This window comes from Centropristis striata, chromosome 3 (assembly GCF_030273125.1).
Source record: "Centropristis striata isolate RG_2023a ecotype Rhode Island chromosome 3, C.striata_1.0, whole genome shotgun sequence".
Taxonomy (NCBI): domain Eukaryota; kingdom Metazoa; phylum Chordata; class Actinopteri; order Perciformes; family Serranidae; genus Centropristis; species Centropristis striata.
In genome coordinates, this window is record NC_081519.1 from 8,198,675 (window position 1) to 8,218,302 (window position 19,628).

Below are 19,628 nucleotides of genomic sequence, written 5' to 3' on the forward strand. Positions count from 1 at the left end.
AGTTTATTATTTTCTTATTTTCTTATATTTAGTTAAAAAAGTAAAAAAGTAAAAAAAACATCAAACCTCAAAAATTGGTCAACACTGAGCAGTTTTTGCTCTCCCTCTCTATACAAAGTGGGGATTTTAGATAATTTATTCTTTATATATATATATAATGTTATATGGTTTTTTTTAAACTTTTTTATCTTTAATGTTATGTATATATTTATATATTGTGTATTTTTTTCTTTGTTTTTAAGATGATTTTTAAAGTTCAGGAAAATCTTAATTTTTATTTTGTTAATATTAAGTTTAATAATTATGGGATTTTTTCCAATATTAAAAGTAATCAAGTAATAATCTAAAATAATTATATAATCTAAAAAATCATAATCCCAATAATTTGGTTTATATAGGGATTATGATTTTTAAATGTGTCAATATAGCAGAGTTAAATGATAGCTTTGCAGACTGGGTTTCCTTCATTCATATGGCTTTAACATGTGCATGCGCTGTTGAAATCCAAACAACAAAAGACTCAGTGAACCAGCACAGCATACACACACACTGCAGCCTCCACCCCCCTCCTCTTTGCTCTGCAAGGAGGCCTATAACCCCACAGGGTCCTCCGGATCCCCTGTGGATTCAGTGAAGACTGCTCAATAGCTTTGTCCAATGAATGGTGTTCGCACTGCTCCATTCATCTCTCTCAATAGTCATGTTGTGTCTCATCAAACCCTTCAGTGGCAGTGGACACTGGAGTCTGTATAATATGTACCACAAAGATATAACATGTCCCTCTTGTGTGTTTTTTCCACAGGGGAAAGGGCCGAGTGTGGAACTACAAGGTAGGATGTCCTTTGACTTTCTGTCATCAAACATCTGCTTCATGCAATATTCAAAAGAAAGAAACACAAAAGCATGACGGTTGTTCTTTCACTCAAGGAAAAAATGATAATCAAATAATTATTTGTAAAAATATATTATTTTTGTTTTATGTTAATTATATTTGAATGCATCACATGGCAACATTGCAGTCAATGAATGTCAATTATTGTGTAAAAAAAAAAAAGGCCATGCTCATTGTTTTATACAGACATGAGATTAATATGAAATCAATTATAATTGGCATGTAGGGGCCATGGTTTTGCAGTTGCTATTGTAGACTCTTTCATAAAGGGACTGTCAGTATATACTGCAAAAACTTCAAGCTGCATTTTGCTGAACGTGTCAAAATAAGTTTTAAATTTAAATTTGCATGCATTATTTTATAATGTTGGATTAGACTTTATATCATATTTCTACATTTTGATATGTTAGTTAGGGATTAATGTACAGTGAGCTGGTCATTACTGCAGTATAATCCCAGACATGTTGATGCAGGATTTAAAACACCCTGAAGGGGTATATTTCACAATTATTACCCACATGCTGTACATTATCCTGCTTATATCATGGCTACTTACTAAGAAAATCAATAATTTCCCACAAAATATTGATTTCAAAATCATGTTGTTGATTTCATATTGCTTTTATCCAATCACAAATGATAAAAGAATGAACAAAGGAATCACGTATGTGCCAAGATGTATGAGTATGATATGTTTAGATTGCTAGTTTAATGGTGAACTTTGTTGTCCCACAACATATCAGCTGACAGGTAATTTAATTTTATCTTTGGATTTACCAAAGATTTACACCTCGACTTTTGAAAAGTAACTTTTATCAGACATCAGTGAAAAAATACCTCTTTAATGAAACCTCTCACATTGGCTTTTTCTCAACTTAAACATATTCCCTTACTGTACTTAAACAGATGTTTCTTACTGCTCTGTTTCAGCGGTTTTTGAACCTCCATGTTTGGTTCTACATTTTCACAGAATATGGTGTTTTTGTACCCTTTGTCCGTCATTTCACAGGCCCCCCACCCTTCCCCCTAAACCACAGAAAATGCGGAAGCCTAGGCCTCGCTCTGTGTATAACCATAAGCTGTTTAACGGCAATATGGAGACGTTCATCAAGGTACCTCTGGTGGTGGAGTATGACTGAGCAGCCCCTGTGGAGCAGGAGGGGAAGGCAGCTAGAGCCTTCGCTCTCATTCTCTTCCTCACTTTGGCCTTCTGTTCCTCCCTCTTCCAGCTGCCCTTGATCATGATATAACGCCTCTGTTTAACCTCTAATCCTCCTCCTCCCTTCCATGGTTCTGCTGGTGCAGACAGAGCGGCAGTCAGCTGTCTCTTTATTCCCCTCCAGAACAATTGACCATCTCTGGCTTTATTTCTAAATCCAGTCACTCTAAAGATGACTGAGAGGCAGGAGACAGCCGTGGACAGCAGTGGATCTGCTTTGTCCCTCACTGCACCCGAGCCTTTACTGCATCTCTGTAGCTTTCCTTTCGCCAGTCCCTGTGCTTAGCCTTCTTTAACCTCCAGAGAGGTCATTTGTCATCTGAGCTTTTCTAACTGTGCTTCTCTGCCCTCTCTTCCTCTGCTGCTCTGTGCTTTGCGGCTTTCTGTCCCAGAGGAAGAAGGAATGCCCGTACCCGCATCCAGGTACCTCTGCTGTTTCAGGGTGTAGGTCAGGGCACAAGGGCACTAAACTTTTAGACTAATTGTAGAAATGTACTGGTAATGCTCAGGCTACACATGCATGCTGCTAATTTCCACAACTTTGTATTCTGTGCCATCTGATTATTTATAACAATTGCTTGTTTTCTTGATGTTATTGTTTCTTTTACACTCCTCTAAGATCTGCTTAATATAATGTTTATGAGGCATCAGGATGTTTATCAGGCATTAGGTTAGTGATGAAGTGGAGCGTTAGATTTCCCCTGTCTTGCATATGTTTAATTTTTATGAACTAGAATAGTCGATTTGCAATTTCCATGTATTTTATTTGCAACAATCAGCCAAGTAATCGATTAGTCGAGTGATCATTGACAACTATTAGTTGTAAAAGCACTTTTACAGGCAAAAATGGCAGAAAACTCCATTTTAATCCTCTTTAATATGGATATTCCTGCTTTTCTCTGTTTTATATCAGAATAAACTGAATAGTTTTGGTTTTCATCTTGCACATTTTCCCCTATATTCTGACATTTCATTAATCGTTTAATCTAGAAAATAATCAGCAGAACAATCGAGAAGTGTTAGTATGTATTTATAAGAGAACACTATGTTTATTTCCTTATAAAGACATTGTATAGTTTGTAATGGTGCTGCATAAATGTTATATTAGATTATGTACTCTTTTAGTTATGTGTTCTTTCTGGAAACTTTTTGTCTTGCCTTGTCAGTATTTATTTATTTTTCACATCATATCGTTTCAGGACTCAGGTCAACCAATTCCACTTGTTGTTGAAAGCTGTGTCCGATACATCAATCTGTACGGTGAGTGCGACTTGAGAGTGAAAGGGCAGAAAAAGAAAGCAAACTATGAAGTCCTTTGAAAACTCCTTCAGCCTCATAAGAAGTGACAGCAGCTATTGGACAAGGCAATCTATTTCCAGAAATAGCCGCAGGTACAGAGGTACAGAGCTGACCTCTTCCGCTCCGCACCTCCACTCTCTGAGGCGCTCAGCTGCCTGCCAGTGATTTGACAAGCTCATAACAATAGATCACACACGGAGAGTTTTGAAAGTCTCATTGGTCTTGGTTTAGGCTGTTCAGCCGCCCAGCCCCCTTTATAGCTCCTCCCTGTCTACCTTCACATCTGTCTTCAGCTCATTGCTGTAGCCTGCAGGCCTTTCCCCTGGATCTGGACCTAATGAAACTCCAGAAAACTGATTAGGAGCCCTCTAACTGGAACCATATGCTGCAGCCTCACTGAGGGGCCCTCTCATGGAAAAATACGCATCTCTCTTTATGACTAGATTACATTTCCTGCTCTGTGTTATGTGTTTCCAATGGACTTTCATGAAGCTGGCACGGGGGTTTGAAGATGATGGTGGATAGCGTAACTCTAAATCTCCAAATTCTGGGTCTTATTTCTTTCAGGCTTGCAGCAGCAGGGCATATTTCGCGTGCCGGGATCACAGGTGGAAGTCAATGATATCAAAAACTCATTTGAGAGAGGTGAGTCAAAGACAGATGGTGTTATATTACCTCCTTTATGCAACAAATACTTAAACAGGATAAACACATCAAATGTCATCACTGAGAGCACACATATTGTTGTTAATCAGGTGAAGATCCCTTGGTTGATGACCAGAATGACCATGATATCAACTCAGTGGCTGGGGTGCTGAAGCTGTACTTCAGAGGACTGGAGAACCCCCTCTTCCCAAAGGAGCGCTTCCTGGACTTCATCTCTACCATCAGTGAGTCACGCACAACAGAAAATACTCACAGCCGTGAGTGGACTGGTCAAATAGAAAAGAGAAAACACACCTTACAGAAACTGAGCTTTACTGGAAGAGAAATACATCCAATGCAGCACATGGAAGCAATCTGTACACCAGGCCTGATATTTAACAGAGAGCCAGTAGGAAGAGGAGAGTGTGCCGCGTGCAGGTTCACCACACAATCATTTACCCGCTGTTCCTACAGTAATAGTTTGATCACTCAGTGAGGCTTAGGGGGCTGGTGAAAAGCAGGAGGGGGCATCTATAAAAGTGACACATAACACATAACATAACAGTTTTCAGTCTCTGTATTTTTCTGATCAATTCTCCCTGCTCTGGTCTGGTATATCATTTATTTCAGTGGACAGTGATTGGTAACCACATATTTCAGATTTTGTTCATTGCAGTGTAAACCACAGTTGTTACATCTCTCTATCTCTGTCCTTTGTGTTTCAGAGCTGGAGTCTGGAGCCGAGAGAGCGCATCACATCCAGCAGATTACTGTGACACTTTCTCGCACCATCATAATCGTCATGAGATACCTTTTTGCTTTCCTCAATCAGTGAGTTTGCACTGATTCACATTTATTTGATTGAACAGTTTAAATATATCATCAAAATAAAAATATAAACAAGGGCAATTTATTGGCACATTCAATATTTAATTCACACAGGAAAACACAAATGGCTTAACATTGTGGTTGTCATACAGATTATTTATGTATTAAATTACCTTAAAAACATGCTATTTCATGATATATATCATTATCAAGATATGAAATTACCGACATAGAGATAGAGAATTTTGGCCATAATGCCCAGCCATAGTTCTGGTTTACAGACATGCATGTAGTTGAGTTTAATCTTTGCATCAATGATGTAATTGAATCTTAAATTTAACTTGCTTGTAAGTGTTATACTGATAGGGAAAATCCATGTAGAGCAAACTCAAAATAGCTACAGTCAGGTGAAAAGACAAGATCCAAAAATATATCGGAGAACAAAAAAACACCTGCTATTTATTGCTACATCTGTCTGCAGCGTTTTAGGAGTTATTTATGGTCTCGGAAACGCATGCCCCGCCGAAGTAGTATACCTGTCTTCTTATAATGGATGTTATTAATGCTCCTTTTACTGAGTTTGCCTGCAGAACAAAGAGTTTGATTTCATACCCCAGGTTTTACTCTGCTCCTCTATACCCCCCTTCCACTTTTGGAGCTGTTCCAGCTGTGGTTTTACTGCTCAGCCTCAGCTTGTTGATAATGTGTAAGGGCTGATTATGACTTCCTCTTGCAGCACTGAATTATTTGGTTACCCAGAGTGGGATGTGGCATGTGACGGCTAAGTCGATTTGTTTAAGGGGTTGGCTGATCAGAGCGCTTTCTAAGTGAATGTCTAACTAAGCTGTGCAATGAAGCATGTAATACTGTATGTCAAAACTGAATTCAGTTAAAGCCAAACTCAGCCATTATAAGGGATTTGTCTGCTGCATAGCAGAAAGCCATTATAATCAATATTTTTAATTTCATATTTTTAACAATAGACCAGAACTACTTGTATATGAACAGGGTCACAAATAGTGAAGAACCCAAAGAGAATTATGACCTAGGCCCTCCACAGTTCTACTGTAGGTAGCTTTATAGCATCTTGCAGCTCAATGTTTTGGTTTTACAGCCACAACTTTTCTCTTCTGGTTCAGTTTTGTATTCTTTTGTATTCTTTGTATTCTTGTCTTCTGGCAGTAACTTTCTGTGAAAAAGTTTTAAAAACCAGATGTATGCATTACACGCCCAGCCACAAACAACAAATTTAGAAACAGAAAAATTACTAAAAATGAATGCTTAAGTTGCTCCTGGTCTGCTGGATACAGTATATTAAGATGCTGTTTGTTCACACATACACTTAAAAGGAGATAATAATAAGCATTATCTCCACAGCTTGTTTCCACTAAACCCAAGTGGCCAAAGAGAAAACATGTTATTGCAGGTTTATCAATGTAATAACCAGCCATATAATTATTTTCCACTTTTTGATTGTGTTTTCTGCAGACATGGCAAAGGGGGAAGCCTAAGAATTCCTGATGTGTGTTCCAAGCACAAAATACAACACAGGAATGTAGCCTTATTGCTACCAATTTGATTGACAGGTCTTTTAATACAGACTGCCACTAGACAACAATCTATACATACCGTGTTTATGTTATCTGATGTTGTTAAAGCTCATCAATAAACTCACAATGCTCACCTGTCCTGTCCCTCAGTCTCTCCCAGTACAGTGACGAGAACATGATGGATCCATACAATTTGGCAATCTGCTTCGGTCCGACCCTGATGCCAATCCCAGACGGACAGGATCCTGTGGCGTGCCAGGCACATGTTAACGAGGTCATCAAGACCATTATCATCCACCATGAACTCATCTTTCCCAATCAGCGCGAGCTGGAAGGCCCAGTGTATGAGAAGTGCATGACTGGAGGGGAGGAGTACTGGTGAGTATTGGTGGTAAACACATGAGCAAAGTACCGATATGGCAAGACCACAGTTCTCTTTGTTTAAGTTTAAGTGGAAAATCTGTTTTATTTTATGTTCATAAAACAATTATTTGTCATATTCCACTTTTCATTTTCCATTTGCTCCCACAGTGACAGCCCCCACAGTGAACCAGGAACTATTGACGAGGCTGACAATGGAACTGAACCACACACCAGTGATGAAGGTCAGTACATCATACAGTGGTTGTCATTTTTCATCTATTTTTGATGAAGGGGCTTTGTTATTACCCAGGTATGTCCCCAGGGATGGCATTGTCCATCTGTTGGTCGGTCTGGTCCAGACTGAAATCAATAACATTATACCATGAAATTTGGTACAGACATTCATCTTATCCAGAGGATGAATCATACTGACTTAATTGGTCCTTTAACTTTACCTCCGTGCCACCAGCATGGTGACATTTGTGGGTTTTGAGTAAACAATGACATCAAAGATTGCCATGAACATTGGTGCAGATATTCATTTCTCCTCAACTTTGGTGATTTGCTGACTGGAGCCATCACCCAGACATAATAGCCCAGACTTCCACCAAGCCATATCTCGCAGTGTTAACATCCGGATTTTTCCATTTTCAATTTTCCCAACTTGGATTCACATAGATGAATCACACATGCCGTATCTTGCATTGTTACTGAAAGAAACAAAACATTTTGTGTGTCCAGCCTGTAATTTAAATCCACTTAAATTTTCAATAGGTTCCTTCTTTGGCTAGTAGTTTTTTCTGTAAGTCCTGCTGACAGGCAGGCATACCAAGCTGTAAACAGGACCTCCTTGCCAGAGGTAACCAATAGCATACCCATTAGCCTCTGTAGATGTGTGTTTAGTGCTAATTAGCAATGTGATTAGCTAACAGACATGCTAAACGTCAGCATATTAGGGTTTTTTGCATGCTGACCTTATCATTTAGCTCAAAGAGCTGTTACCAGCATGACTCTTAATCTTGTTTGTTTCTGGAGGACTCTTTTCTGATTTATTGTATCTAATGTTAGCAGCCATGTGAGCTATTGTTTTTTTGTCTGTGTGCTCTGTGATCAGAATCGGAGCTAGGGTAAAATGTACCACTACTTTCTCTGATACGAAAGCATACATTTAGACTTGTTGCAACTATTTGAGTTAACTTTGCATATAAAAGTATTAAAATCAAAGAGAAGTTCACATTGGTATCACATGGATTTCACATGATAATATGTGTGATATGATTTTAATAGTCTTTGTGGATAAGAAAGCTGTCCAGACTGACCTCTTTTATTAAATGCTTTTGACTGAGAGGTGAGTGCGGTTTGCACAGCAACAGCTTATGATTGCAAAGGCTTATGTGATGTTTGAAGCTGAAGGCAAGTTGAGTAAACAGTGTTGGCATGCGGCACTGCCTCTTTGATCCGTCTTTCTGTGTGTGTGAGTCTCCCCCCTCTTCTCCCTCCTCCCCTGCTCGCTCTTTGTTCAGTGTTAGTCAGCAATTCTCCTGAGACTTTCTCCTTTGTGCAGTATTTCCCCAATTCTCCTCTGAGCTTTGAATGCGTAACTGGGCCAGGCACAAAAGCCAAAACATGGGTAATACACAGAATAGTATCTCCCATGTCATATGTGAGAAGTCAGTGGAAAGGTCTATGTAGTGTGTAGGGAGTGTGAGGTCAGACAAGGGTAACTCTATCTTTGAGCTTCATTTGGCTGCATTTGCAATAAGTGCTGACCTTTTCGTTCTTTTTTTGCTCTTCCTTAAAAAACGATAAGAAAGGCTGATGCCTGCTTAAGGTTCAGCTCTTGTCGGCCTCAAAGCTGAGAGTTTATGTGACATCATGGTCACTGGTGTTATATTGTAGCCTGTTTATGTAGCCGGTTTAGCCAGTTACCTCTGGCAGCAGTTCAGTTTTCATGGAATAAAAAGTTGGTGTCAGATTAAGAATTTAGTGACCATGCTGTACCTTTTCTGTTTTCAATTATGTGGAATTGAAACAAAATTTGAGCAAAACAGCTTTTATTTTTATTTACTTAAGAATATAGCTGTCCTCTGTCACACCTTTGAACCCCTTGGTAAGGTTTTCAAAATAACATCAGAGGGATGCAAAACTGTTTTCTTGTTTTGGTGAGACTCTGACTGACCCCTGCTGGATGGTATGTGGAAGTACAGTGAAGACAAGACTAGTTTTTATTTTTAAATTTAGGCTTGTTGTGATCTAAAGAAGTTTATTGTTTATTATTATTTATTATTTTTCATCATATGTTATGCATTCTATGTATTCTATTTTAATCCCTTTTATTTTATTTTTACTATAATCAAATGTGTTTTATTTTTCATCTTATTTTTTTATTATGGCATTCTATAATGTTTTAGTATGTTCATTCTATGTCAGTATTATAATTGTAAAGCTCTTTGTGCTACTTCTGTTGTATAAAACGTGTTTCAAATAAAGTTGTAATATCATTATTATTATTATTATTATTATTATTATTATATGTACATGTTGTGGTCCCTTAAACAGTTGATTAAGCTTTTTTTTATGTTTATGTTTTCAGAGGTGGAACAGATCGAGGCCATCGCTAAGTTTGACTACGTGGGACGCACACCCAGGGAGCTGTCCTTTAAAAAAGGAGCCTCTCTGCTTCTGTATCACAGAGCGTCTGAAGACTGGTGGGAGGGCCGCCACAATGGTGTGGATGGCCTCATCCCACATCAGTACATTGTAGTACAAGACCTGTGAGTATAAGCAGAATGTGTTTTAGGAGCCCGTTGTTTATCTTGTGCTATGAAATTCTCTCTTTAAAATCATCTTCAGTGACGCTGACAGCAGAACACTTTATTGTTGGCTTGGACAAAGTTACACTCAGTATTTTATTAGTTATTGTAGGTAAACAGCAACTTCATGTTTGTATCTTGTGTGCTTCAAGGTTACAATAGTTTGGGATTTTTCATTAGTTTTAGTTTTAATTTCGTTTTGAATTTTTGTTTTCAAATTCAGTTAGTTTTTAGAGTGAGTTTTCTAGTTTTAGTTTAGTTTGTATTCTTTTAAAATGCTTGGTTTTAGTTTAGTTTTTATTAGTTTTAGTGTTAGTTTATTTTTTTGTAATGGGCTACGTGTTGGGTGCCAGATTCAAAGAGGTCATAATAAATTTTGCCTTAATTTCCTTTGTTTTATCCATCTCAGCCCCAATAAGGTTATTAACTCTTACAGTTCCAGGTGTTTTGAATTTTTGTGTGTAGACATCCCAGTCTCAGTAAACATATTTAGCATGTGTTGCATGTTCAAATAGAAACACTGAATTATGAATGAAAAAAGTTGACAAAAACGAAAACTAAGGACATTTTCACTATAATTTTAGTTAGTTTTGTAACCACGAAATACAGTTTCAGTTAGTTATCGTTTTTTTAAAAACTCTAGCTTTTATTTCTATTTCAGTTAACGAAAATGTTTTTTCAATTCTAGTTTTCGTTATTTCGTTAGTTTTCGTTAACTATAATAACCTTGGTGTGCTTCTGCTCTTTCAGGGACGATGCTTTTTCAGATAACCTCAGCCAGAAAGCAGATAGTGAAGCAAGCAGTGGACCGTTGCTGGATGATAAGGGTTCATCCAAAAATGATGCCCCGTCACCATGTGAACAACCACCTGATTACAACTTTGGAGGCGTAATGGGGAGGTGGATACATTTAAGAATGTCTTGTTTCAAAACTTCTTGTTAGGAGTCTTCCTGTTTGACCTTTGGTCTGATCTGATCCCTCTTCACAGGGTAAGGCTACGTTCCGATGGAGCTGCGATCCCACGTCGTCGAAGTGGTGCAGACACCCACAGCCCAACCAGAGTGGCTGACACTCCGCCACGGGCTGCTGCCTGTCCCAGCAGCCCCCACAAGGTGTCCATCAGCAAGGCTCGTATGGAGAGCCCAGAGAAGAGGCGCCTCGGCACCTTTGGCAGTGCAGGAAGCATCAACTACCCAGACAGGAAGACCTATCCTGAGGGCCACCCTCTGAGACCGGTGCCAGGGGCCACCCGTCACAGCAGCCTCGGGGACCACAAATCACTGGAGGCTGAAGCTCTGGCTGAGGTGAGTGTGGGAAATGTCAGGTAGAGAAGTTGATTGGTAGTAGTTGTCTCTTTTCATATAAATTGTTTGTTTGTGTCTGTTTGGTGGCTCTGTGGTTTCAGTACTAGACATCATATGAAGTGTCAGGCAATTATAGACTACAAGAGGATATCAAAGGTTTGGTAGAACAGAGCCAGACCCCCTGATGATGCTGTCAGTCAGAGAGCAGCAGCTGGGACCTGGAGTAAATGTCAGGGCCAGACTGCAGCTGGGAGATAGACACACCTCAAGGACACAGAGGTCTGGAACTGAACAACAAGCTAACGAACATTGAAAGCTTGGCATCAAATTCTCCTCATCAGCTAATGGCTGCAGACATTAGATCCAAACACAATCAAACGATCCAATGTACTTTGACTTCACTCAAAATGATGGGACATTTCAAAAGGGTATATAGTATATTAGGGGTGTGCCATATCGTATCGTTCGTGATAATATCGGTATTTTTTTTTTTATGGTTAAAAAAAATGCATATCATGATATTTGCAACGTTCCTACTTCTGGATGTAGTGGCGTAAGGTTGAGTGTCTGTCACCAGTCAGTCAAACCCTGACCCTCACCTCTCCGTCCTTTTCCCAGACATGCACGTGCATTCACAGACTTACACAACTGAATACACCGAGCTGTGAAGCATGATACAGGAACTTGCCAACCTATCTGTATCAGTCCTGCACCCACATCATCTCTCCGTGTGCGTCTGTTTGTGCGCGCGAGCCGAATTAAATACTATGAACTAGTACAGGCATTATGCCGTTCGTTAGCCACAAGCTAACATTAACTAACAATTAAAGTTGTTTTAATCACAAAAAGCTACTTATGCCCTGTCGCTAAACACATGCAGCTTTAGAAGACTGTCAAAATAAGATGCCTTAAATAAAACATACAAGAACCTATATTCTCCTTTTTCAAAATTTCATTAAAATATGCCCCCGGAACCCCTAAATGGTTATTATTATTATTTGCTCATACTCAAGAGTCAAGAGTACATTTTTTGTATTTGGCAACTGTTGAGATTTGCACTTCAAACTAAATTTTAGATTTGTATTTATTTATACAGACGGGAAAAAAATCATATTTTCTATATCTTTTTAAGTATTTCCTAATATCGTCAAGAACATCATTATCGCAAAAATAGCCTGCCATATCGTGATATTCTTTTAGGGCCATATCGCCCAGCCCTACAGTATATTGAAAACAAAACATTTTCAACATGTCCATTTGAGTGTGTTGGACCCAAAAGTATTTCAATAGAACAGGAACATACGAGTTGTTTTCCATATTTGAACCTGTTTACCACAAATCACTTATTCCTAATGTCTCAACTAACTATTTTGCAAACAACGCTGCTTTGTTTTAGAAAGTATCTATCTACTGTTTGTTTTTTTTTAACTTTGCAATCATGTCCATAGAATATGATGAAACTGCATTAACATGTAATAATATTATTGCATTGACAAAATTATTAAATAAAATAACAAGTTGCAGGTTTGCAGAAGTGACTGGAAAACTAAGGTCAACCATTGTCTAGTAGGGTGCAATGATGAGGTGATACCATTTTATATCCTAAGGTCAAAGGTCAACTTCACCAAGATCTGTAGAATCACCACAATTTGGTGACCTTCTCTGCTGCTGGGTAAAATGTGTTTGAGGCATCCATTTTTTTCTAATTTGAAGCTTTGAATCAGTATCTAAATTTGAAGAATTGCATAATGGCTACATACATTAAGTCTGGACAGACATGGATGTGAACTGCAACTTGGCTAGTTGACAGAGGCGTGCAACCGCTAGGAGGTAATTCTACTTTTATGCTAGATGTCTGTCCCTAGCTGTTATTTTTGACTGTTTTTTTTCTCCTCTTTTTCATCTCCCGTTTATCAGGACATAGAGAAGACTATGACTACAGCACTCCATGAGCTGCGTGAGCTGGAGCGGCAGAACACGGTTAAGCAGGCTCCTGACGTGGTCTTGGACACCCTAGAACCCATGAAGAACCCGGTAAGCTCGGAGCCCGGCAGTCCCCTGCACACCATTATGATCCGTGACCCGGATGCAGCCATGCGCCGCAGCAGCAGCTCCACCTCTGAGATGATGACTACCTTCAAACCCGCTCTCTCCGCCCGGCTGGTCGGGGCTCAGCTGCGCCCCCCGCCCATGAGGCCGGTGCGCCCTCCTCCCACCCAGCACCGCTCCAGCAGCTCCAGCTCCTCAGGGGTCGGCAGCCCTGCCGTAACTCCCACCGAGAAGATGTTCCCAAGTAACAGTACAGCTGCTGGTTCTAATATAAATACGTCCGGTGATGCTGGAGATAAATCTGGTACCATGTAGCAAAGGTGAAATCTGTAGGGTGGGGTTGTTATAAAGCTTCCCCAGTGGAGGGAAAGCTTAGGGAAGTGAGTGCTCCTGTGTATAAAACAGATATGGAAATCTTCCGCTCTGTTTTCTGCCTGACTTAATTTATATGTTCAGGAAGCTCTTGAAGTGAGCCTAGAATGTGTTACCATGGTGATAAAGCAGGTGAAGATGCTGTAGGGGTGTAATAGCGTAAAGCTTAACTCGTTGAAACTTGATTTAAAGGTATACTGTGCAGGATTTTCTTTAAAAAAACAAAACAATGTATAGACCTGTACAAAAAAGTCCCTGTCAATCAATACTGATGACCCACTCAAAGTGTGTGGTGGTGTCTGTATCTGCAGAGACCTGGCCCTCTGTCTGTATTTTCTATGTTCTTTTTAGTTAGCTATGTTTGGGATATTTCTGGGCGTTACCCTTTGGCCATAGAAGATGTAGCACAGAAAAAAATGCAAATATAGTGAGGCAAAACGCCACAGGGACAAAGCAAGTTCCAAAACAGGAATAAATCTGGAGTTTGCATTCACTATAATTGAGGTGAGGAGGAGGGGCCACGTTTGAATGTTGTGTTTACAAACAGTAAAGTGACAATTCCTGCATAGTATGCCTTTAACTAAAGAAAATGTGTATAAGAATACATCTACTTCAATTTTACCTCAGTTTCAACAACAACAACAAAAAAATCTGTGGCCATGTTCTCGTTCCAGAGATGCAATGAATGCAAGTGAAGCAATACTTGTGTGACGTTTAGTTTTAGTTTCCACCCAGCACACGGCTGATGTTTCAGTCACCGCTGCTGATGTGTATGAAACACCTCATCTGTAAACATTCAGTCTAAAATACCATGTCTGGTAACCTTTTAGGGTCGCAGGCCTTATGGCTGTACATACAAAGTTACTTGAAGTCGCCATGCTTTCAGTTTGTACTATAATACAGTGGATGTTCAGCAAAGTAACAACTTAGTGACATTATATACTGCTGCATGCCGGGTTCGGAGGAGAAAAGGGAAACATTTAAGACTTGCACCATTGCGCGTTTGTAATGATGTGGGATTTTCTCATAATGGTCATTGTAACAATAATTATTAGTTTGAAACCTTATTTTAATGGAAAAAAGTTTCAGATAACGGTAATAAATATGGATATTTCTGTATTATATTTTAAACCTGCCATGTATGTGGTACTCTATATGTTGTACCTGAAGTCATCACGTTCACTGCTAAAGATAAAAGCATCCCGGCATGAAGATGATCTCTGAAGTCGTACTAATCAGAACTAAACAAAGAAAGTCATCCTCCACCATCATGTACAGTTGGACTGTGGGGAAACTTAACTAATGCATCAACTAATGTAGGAATCCTGTGGTAAACTTGTACATAATATATAACTAGTAATTTTTGAAGTGTTAATCTTGTACAGGCTAATACAAAAAAAAGGCAAAGGGATGATTAAACATACTCTTTAACAGTGTAAAATAGAGTTCAAATCATTTACCTTGTACTGTGTGCTTAGAATGCATTTGGTTATTGTACTGTAGAAAACAGATTGCTGTTGAAAGGACAACAAAGGCTGAATAAATGTTTTCTCCATTATGTTTTTGACACACCCGCCCATTTTCACGCTCAGCTTGCGTAACTCTTGCCACTTCAAGTTTAATTCGGATGACTTTATTGTTGCATAAGTACCCTCTGACAGTTCCTCTTTCTAATGTAAAAATGTGATACTCACCCAGGGGAACCTGAGATGTTGTGACATTCTGTTATCACAGCTTTTGCAGTTTCCTTCCTTCTTGCCTTTTTCTTATCTTTGTTGATAGATGCATTCATGCTCTGAATGTAGAGTATTTCTTTTCTTGGAAGAAAAACTAAACATTTCAGTGTTTCTATCTGCTGTACCTCTTGTCATTCTGACGGCTCTACTCTAGCCCGGAGACGTGTTATTCGCATCCCAAAGAGCCTGCTCTGTTCTGCATGTTTTGTGCTGTAGTATCTGACTCATATTCTGCAACAGTTTAACAATGGCTGTATGTGGTGCCTTGCCTTGGTGAAACGCACAAATTAATTCAATATTGAGACAGGCCTTAACATTTATGGGTACTGGGAATGATGAATTAAGCTGTTTGCAGCTGTTGCTAATTTAAAAAAAAAAAGGTTAAAGACGACAATGCTTGAGTAATATAAACTTATAAATATTAGCATGTAAACCAGGCTCTGATTCCACTGTCAACTCTGCAGTGTTACTGGAAATATATGCTTGTTGTCAATGGATTGATTGTTAAGAACAGAGGGCTCCAACAAACAGAAAAAAGGCAATACAGTGCACTCACATCCTCTGCTGGTTCCTGCTGGTATTGCCTCTTCTTGTTATCAACCAGTGGGCACCGTCTGTCACTATTACGTGGGCATTATAATCTGGAGCTAATATTACAATCACTAAGCTTATCCATATTTTGTCTGTCCTGGTTACAGTTTTTGCACCTAAATCTACGAAGATAATGTTAGAAAAAAAGAAAAGAAAAGTATATTGAAATACGAAGAAAGCACACGATTTCAAAAGGTGAAATTATCATCATTATATTTAACTAGACTGTTTTGTTTTTTATTTATAGACACTTGTGTAAGTGCGGCAGAAAATTTTAGTGCCTTTTGTGCACAACATCATTTTTTTATTGGACTTTTATATTTACTTTTTTTTTTACTGTAATATGTTGTCTATTAGTTGACATGTTTATTATGAACTGATGTTGCTTTTTTAATCTTTACTTTCTATTGCTACTCAGTTGTAAACCACCGCAAGGAATGCGTCGTGTGAAGATATTCCTCTCATGAGTGACCGAAGAATCATCATGAAATGCTTGTCTGTGTTTGGAGTGATCGCTGAAGAATAGGCGTTTATAGAAACTACTGTATAAGCGATCTACTGGTGACGTTCAGTAGAATCATCTCAGAATATTTCTTCTTTTTTTCCCCCATGTGAGTGAACTGCCTGTGCTGTGGTTGAGCCGTAACTTGTCATTTATCTCCCTCCCTTCATTGCAGTATTGTTGGAAACAGCAGGACTGATACAGAGCCTCTTTTCACAGAGGTTATAAAGCACTTGGTGCTCTCTCCTTCTCCCTACATGTGATGTTACAGACATTTTATTTCCTGGAATGTATGCTGAAATGGGTAACACTGTTAGTCTGCTGACATGAGAAGACAATAGGTTAATATTCAAACAGGAGGTCATAGGAAGAGAGCAGACTGTCAGGTTGTGGGGACTGGGGTGTGAGTTGCTGTCACACTGTTTACCTTCTCTTTAATTGTTTGTCTAGTGATGCTGTTTGTTGATGAGTGTCTGGTTGGTTGAAACCCTGTGATGTAATGTACACCATACCACTGACTGGATGTTGAAAACCCCTGCATCCAAATAAAACCATTATTGCTCTGTGAACTGAATAGTGTGTGCTAATGATTTTATGGCTTTGAAAGGCCGAGCTGGAATCCAGTTCAGTGAAAAGTGAATCATATCGGAATCTAAAAGACAAAAGGTAACGGTATGGAATGGAAGCATTCTTTTCTGAGCTCATATTGACTGGGCAAACTTTGAAGGGACAGTCCACCCGAAAATCAAAAATACATATTTTTCCTCGTACCTATAGTTCTATTAATTCATCTTAATGGTTTTGGTGCGAGTCGCTTAGGATTGCAGTAGTGATGTCTGCCTTCTCTCGCATATAATGGAACTAGATGACACTTGGGTTGTGGTGCTCAAAGTGCAAAAATACATTTGAAAAACTCTAGAGATAATCCAGAGACCTTACAGTATATGAGAGAGATGGGCCAACATACACTGTAATAAAAGATAAACAATAGCTACTCAATAAAAATGAGGCAACAGATTGCACGCAATATTATTAATTAAATCTAACTACGTTACAAGTTGAGTTAATAACTTAACAGGAAGTGCCTGTCAATTAAAAACAGACTAATTCTATTGTGTTGGATTCATTCAAAATGCTCTTGATTTAGAATTACAAACACATAAAGATATACATACATTATATATATTTAATGTGATCAAAATAAGTAGATTGTATCTCAATGTTAGAGTTCGTTTTTTTGCAGAACAGATGAGAGGAGAATAAAATCCTATCCTATTTATTTAAGACAATAATGAAAGAGTAAAATGTACATCGACCTTCTCTGTTCAGAAATCACAGGCTGCAAAACAGTTAGCTGTAACCACCTCCCAGAAAAGGATGCCTAACTTACTTTTACACAGAGTTTTATAATATGAATGTGCGACTATCTGATTGGTCAAAAACAGTTGGGGCAGCACCATGGTTTAGACTCGGCCCGCCCATTACGTTGGCACGCAGGCTAGTCCTAGCCTCTTGGTGCTTCAGCTTCCGGTCACCGCCCTGTGAGGAAAGAAGCTAACAGCACACTATTGTATCTTGTCTAGTGTTCGTCAGTATCAATCTCCACCTGGGCCCCTGGCCTTGAATTGGAGCACAAAGAGTGCTTCAGTTTTTTATCTGCTTGCCCTAAAATTATGTGGCGATGTGCAAAGCGTTATCAGTATGTCCTTTCTTTTGATACTTCTTATTTCTGCTGTGCCTGGCATATAAATGTGTTTTATAAATGTGTCCAAGCTGCATTCTTGCTAAAAGTCATAATGTGATTCTTGCTATTTTTTTATTAATCCCTAACATCAAACATTTTTATATTAAAGTTACTTAAACAACTGCTTCAAAATCAAGGACGCATTTATATTTAATGCATTTGATCAAATATATTAAGTAAAATGAAATGACTACAGAATAATTTATTACAGTGTATACATACCCAATACCTCCAACATTTAGCACTCACACAAAACAATCTGGATTAGTAAATAGCGCTACATGAAGTAAATTTACCAAATAAGCCAGGATTATTTCAGTTAGTGTGACCAAATTTCAGCTGATTGAGTTTTATAAAACCAATTCAACATAATTCCCACTAAAAGTTGCCATAGTAATCAAGCTTGAACTATGTTGACCTTGCTTTATAGAACCAAATCAACCTAAAATGAGTCAAATTAACCAGAAATAATCCTGGTTCATTTGGTGAACTTGCTTTGTGGAACAGCCCCTTAATACAGCCCTTATAACATCAAATATTCATTATTAAATAAATAACAGTGAAAGAAAGCCTTTTGAAGAACATCCTTACAGTTTTTTTTATTAAACGTTTCACTCTCAAAAACTCTTTGACTGACATTGCTAGAAAAAAAAATATGACCACAAATACCAAAACTTTAATAACATTTAGATTGTTTCTCAATCTTGATTAGCGCATGGAGGTACATGATGACATCACCTTTTCCAACTAAGCCTCACCCACTTAAATCAAGTGAGAAAAGGAAAGTGAATTACATAAATCTCTCATGTGAAATGATCAAAGCCTTTCTCACTTTGGCATCAAATTGTGTGTTTGTTTATGACCCCATTGATCATATAAAGAAGGTGATTGAGAAAATTGTTGCTTTTCAAATACATGGGCAATATGTAAAAGGGTTATTCCCACCTAACTCTGGATTTAAATGGTCATTATTGTTGTTGCATTTTATGGCAGATATCAACACTTAAAACTAGAAGACCACAAGAACCAAGTAATGCTTTAACAACAACAAAAATGAATGCTATATTTTAAAATAAGTTAATATGAAAAAGCTACTGTGTGTTATGTAAAAAAAAAAAAAAAGGTGCAATGTATCCTGATCCGAGAGAAGAAGAGAAAGAATAAAAATTGGGAATAACAAAATGATTTGTCTCTTGGTACAAAATCACAAGAATAATTGAATAGCCTGTACCAGCGTGTGTAGTTCATTCTGTTGCCACATGATGGAGAAACTGCAGCAGAGAAAGTGTTTTAATGAACATGAGGTTTACATGTAGAGTGTGCAGTCAGCACTCTGCTGATTACCTTTAAAGGATTAAGAACAAGTGCTATAGTGAAGGCTACGCAGAACAGAGTTTTTGTATAAATTAGATGATTACATCTCGCTTTGAAATGAGCTTTCTAGTCGACTGGTCAGAGAGTTTTACACCACCAGCTCACGCTGATGGAGCATAAACAAAATTCAATTTGTTCCACCTGAGAAACTGTCGTTCAATGAGAACATGTCAAACAAGCAACTGTGCTCACAGATTTTATTAGTCTGGAAGGTATACCACTTACTAACAAGTAAAGTTCTGCTTGAAGTGTACTTTTAATGAGCTGTTTATCTGACACATTGAGTTATAAAATCAATCTGGGATCTCAATAGTTGTGTTTAATGTCATGTTGTCTAATAATATTC

The 19,628-nt window shown here is 38.4% G+C and overlaps 1 protein-coding gene across 2 annotated transcripts in view; it reads left to right on the forward strand.

The window, feature by feature from the left end:
• The window catches only part of srgap3 (SLIT-ROBO Rho GTPase activating protein 3), a 78,521-nt gene extending 61,788 nt beyond the window's left edge, over window positions 1–16,733 (forward strand). The window contains exons 11-22 of one of the 2 annotated variants that reach the window (XM_059328467.1): window positions 803–830; window positions 1,902–2,004; window positions 3,311–3,371; window positions 3,978–4,055; window positions 4,166–4,300; window positions 4,781–4,886; window positions 6,584–6,811; window positions 6,965–7,038; window positions 9,390–9,570; window positions 10,360–10,509; window positions 10,599–10,914; window positions 12,832–16,733. In XM_059328467.1, coding sequence (XP_059184450.1) covers window positions 803–830; window positions 1,902–2,004; window positions 3,311–3,371; window positions 3,978–4,055; window positions 4,166–4,300; window positions 4,781–4,886; window positions 6,584–6,811; window positions 6,965–7,038; window positions 9,390–9,570; window positions 10,360–10,509; window positions 10,599–10,914; window positions 12,832–13,278 — 1,907 coding nt within the window. In that variant the 3' untranslated portion in view covers window positions 13,279–16,733. Of the gene's footprint in view, window positions 1–802; window positions 831–1,901; window positions 2,005–2,503; window positions 2,535–3,310; window positions 3,372–3,977; window positions 4,056–4,165; window positions 4,301–4,780; window positions 4,887–6,583; window positions 6,812–6,964; window positions 7,039–9,389; window positions 9,571–10,359; window positions 10,510–10,598; window positions 10,915–12,831 lie in introns of both variants that reach the window. The other variant, XM_059328468.1, reaches the window with a different exon arrangement.
• Window positions 16,734–19,628: the final 2,895 nt, after the last annotated feature.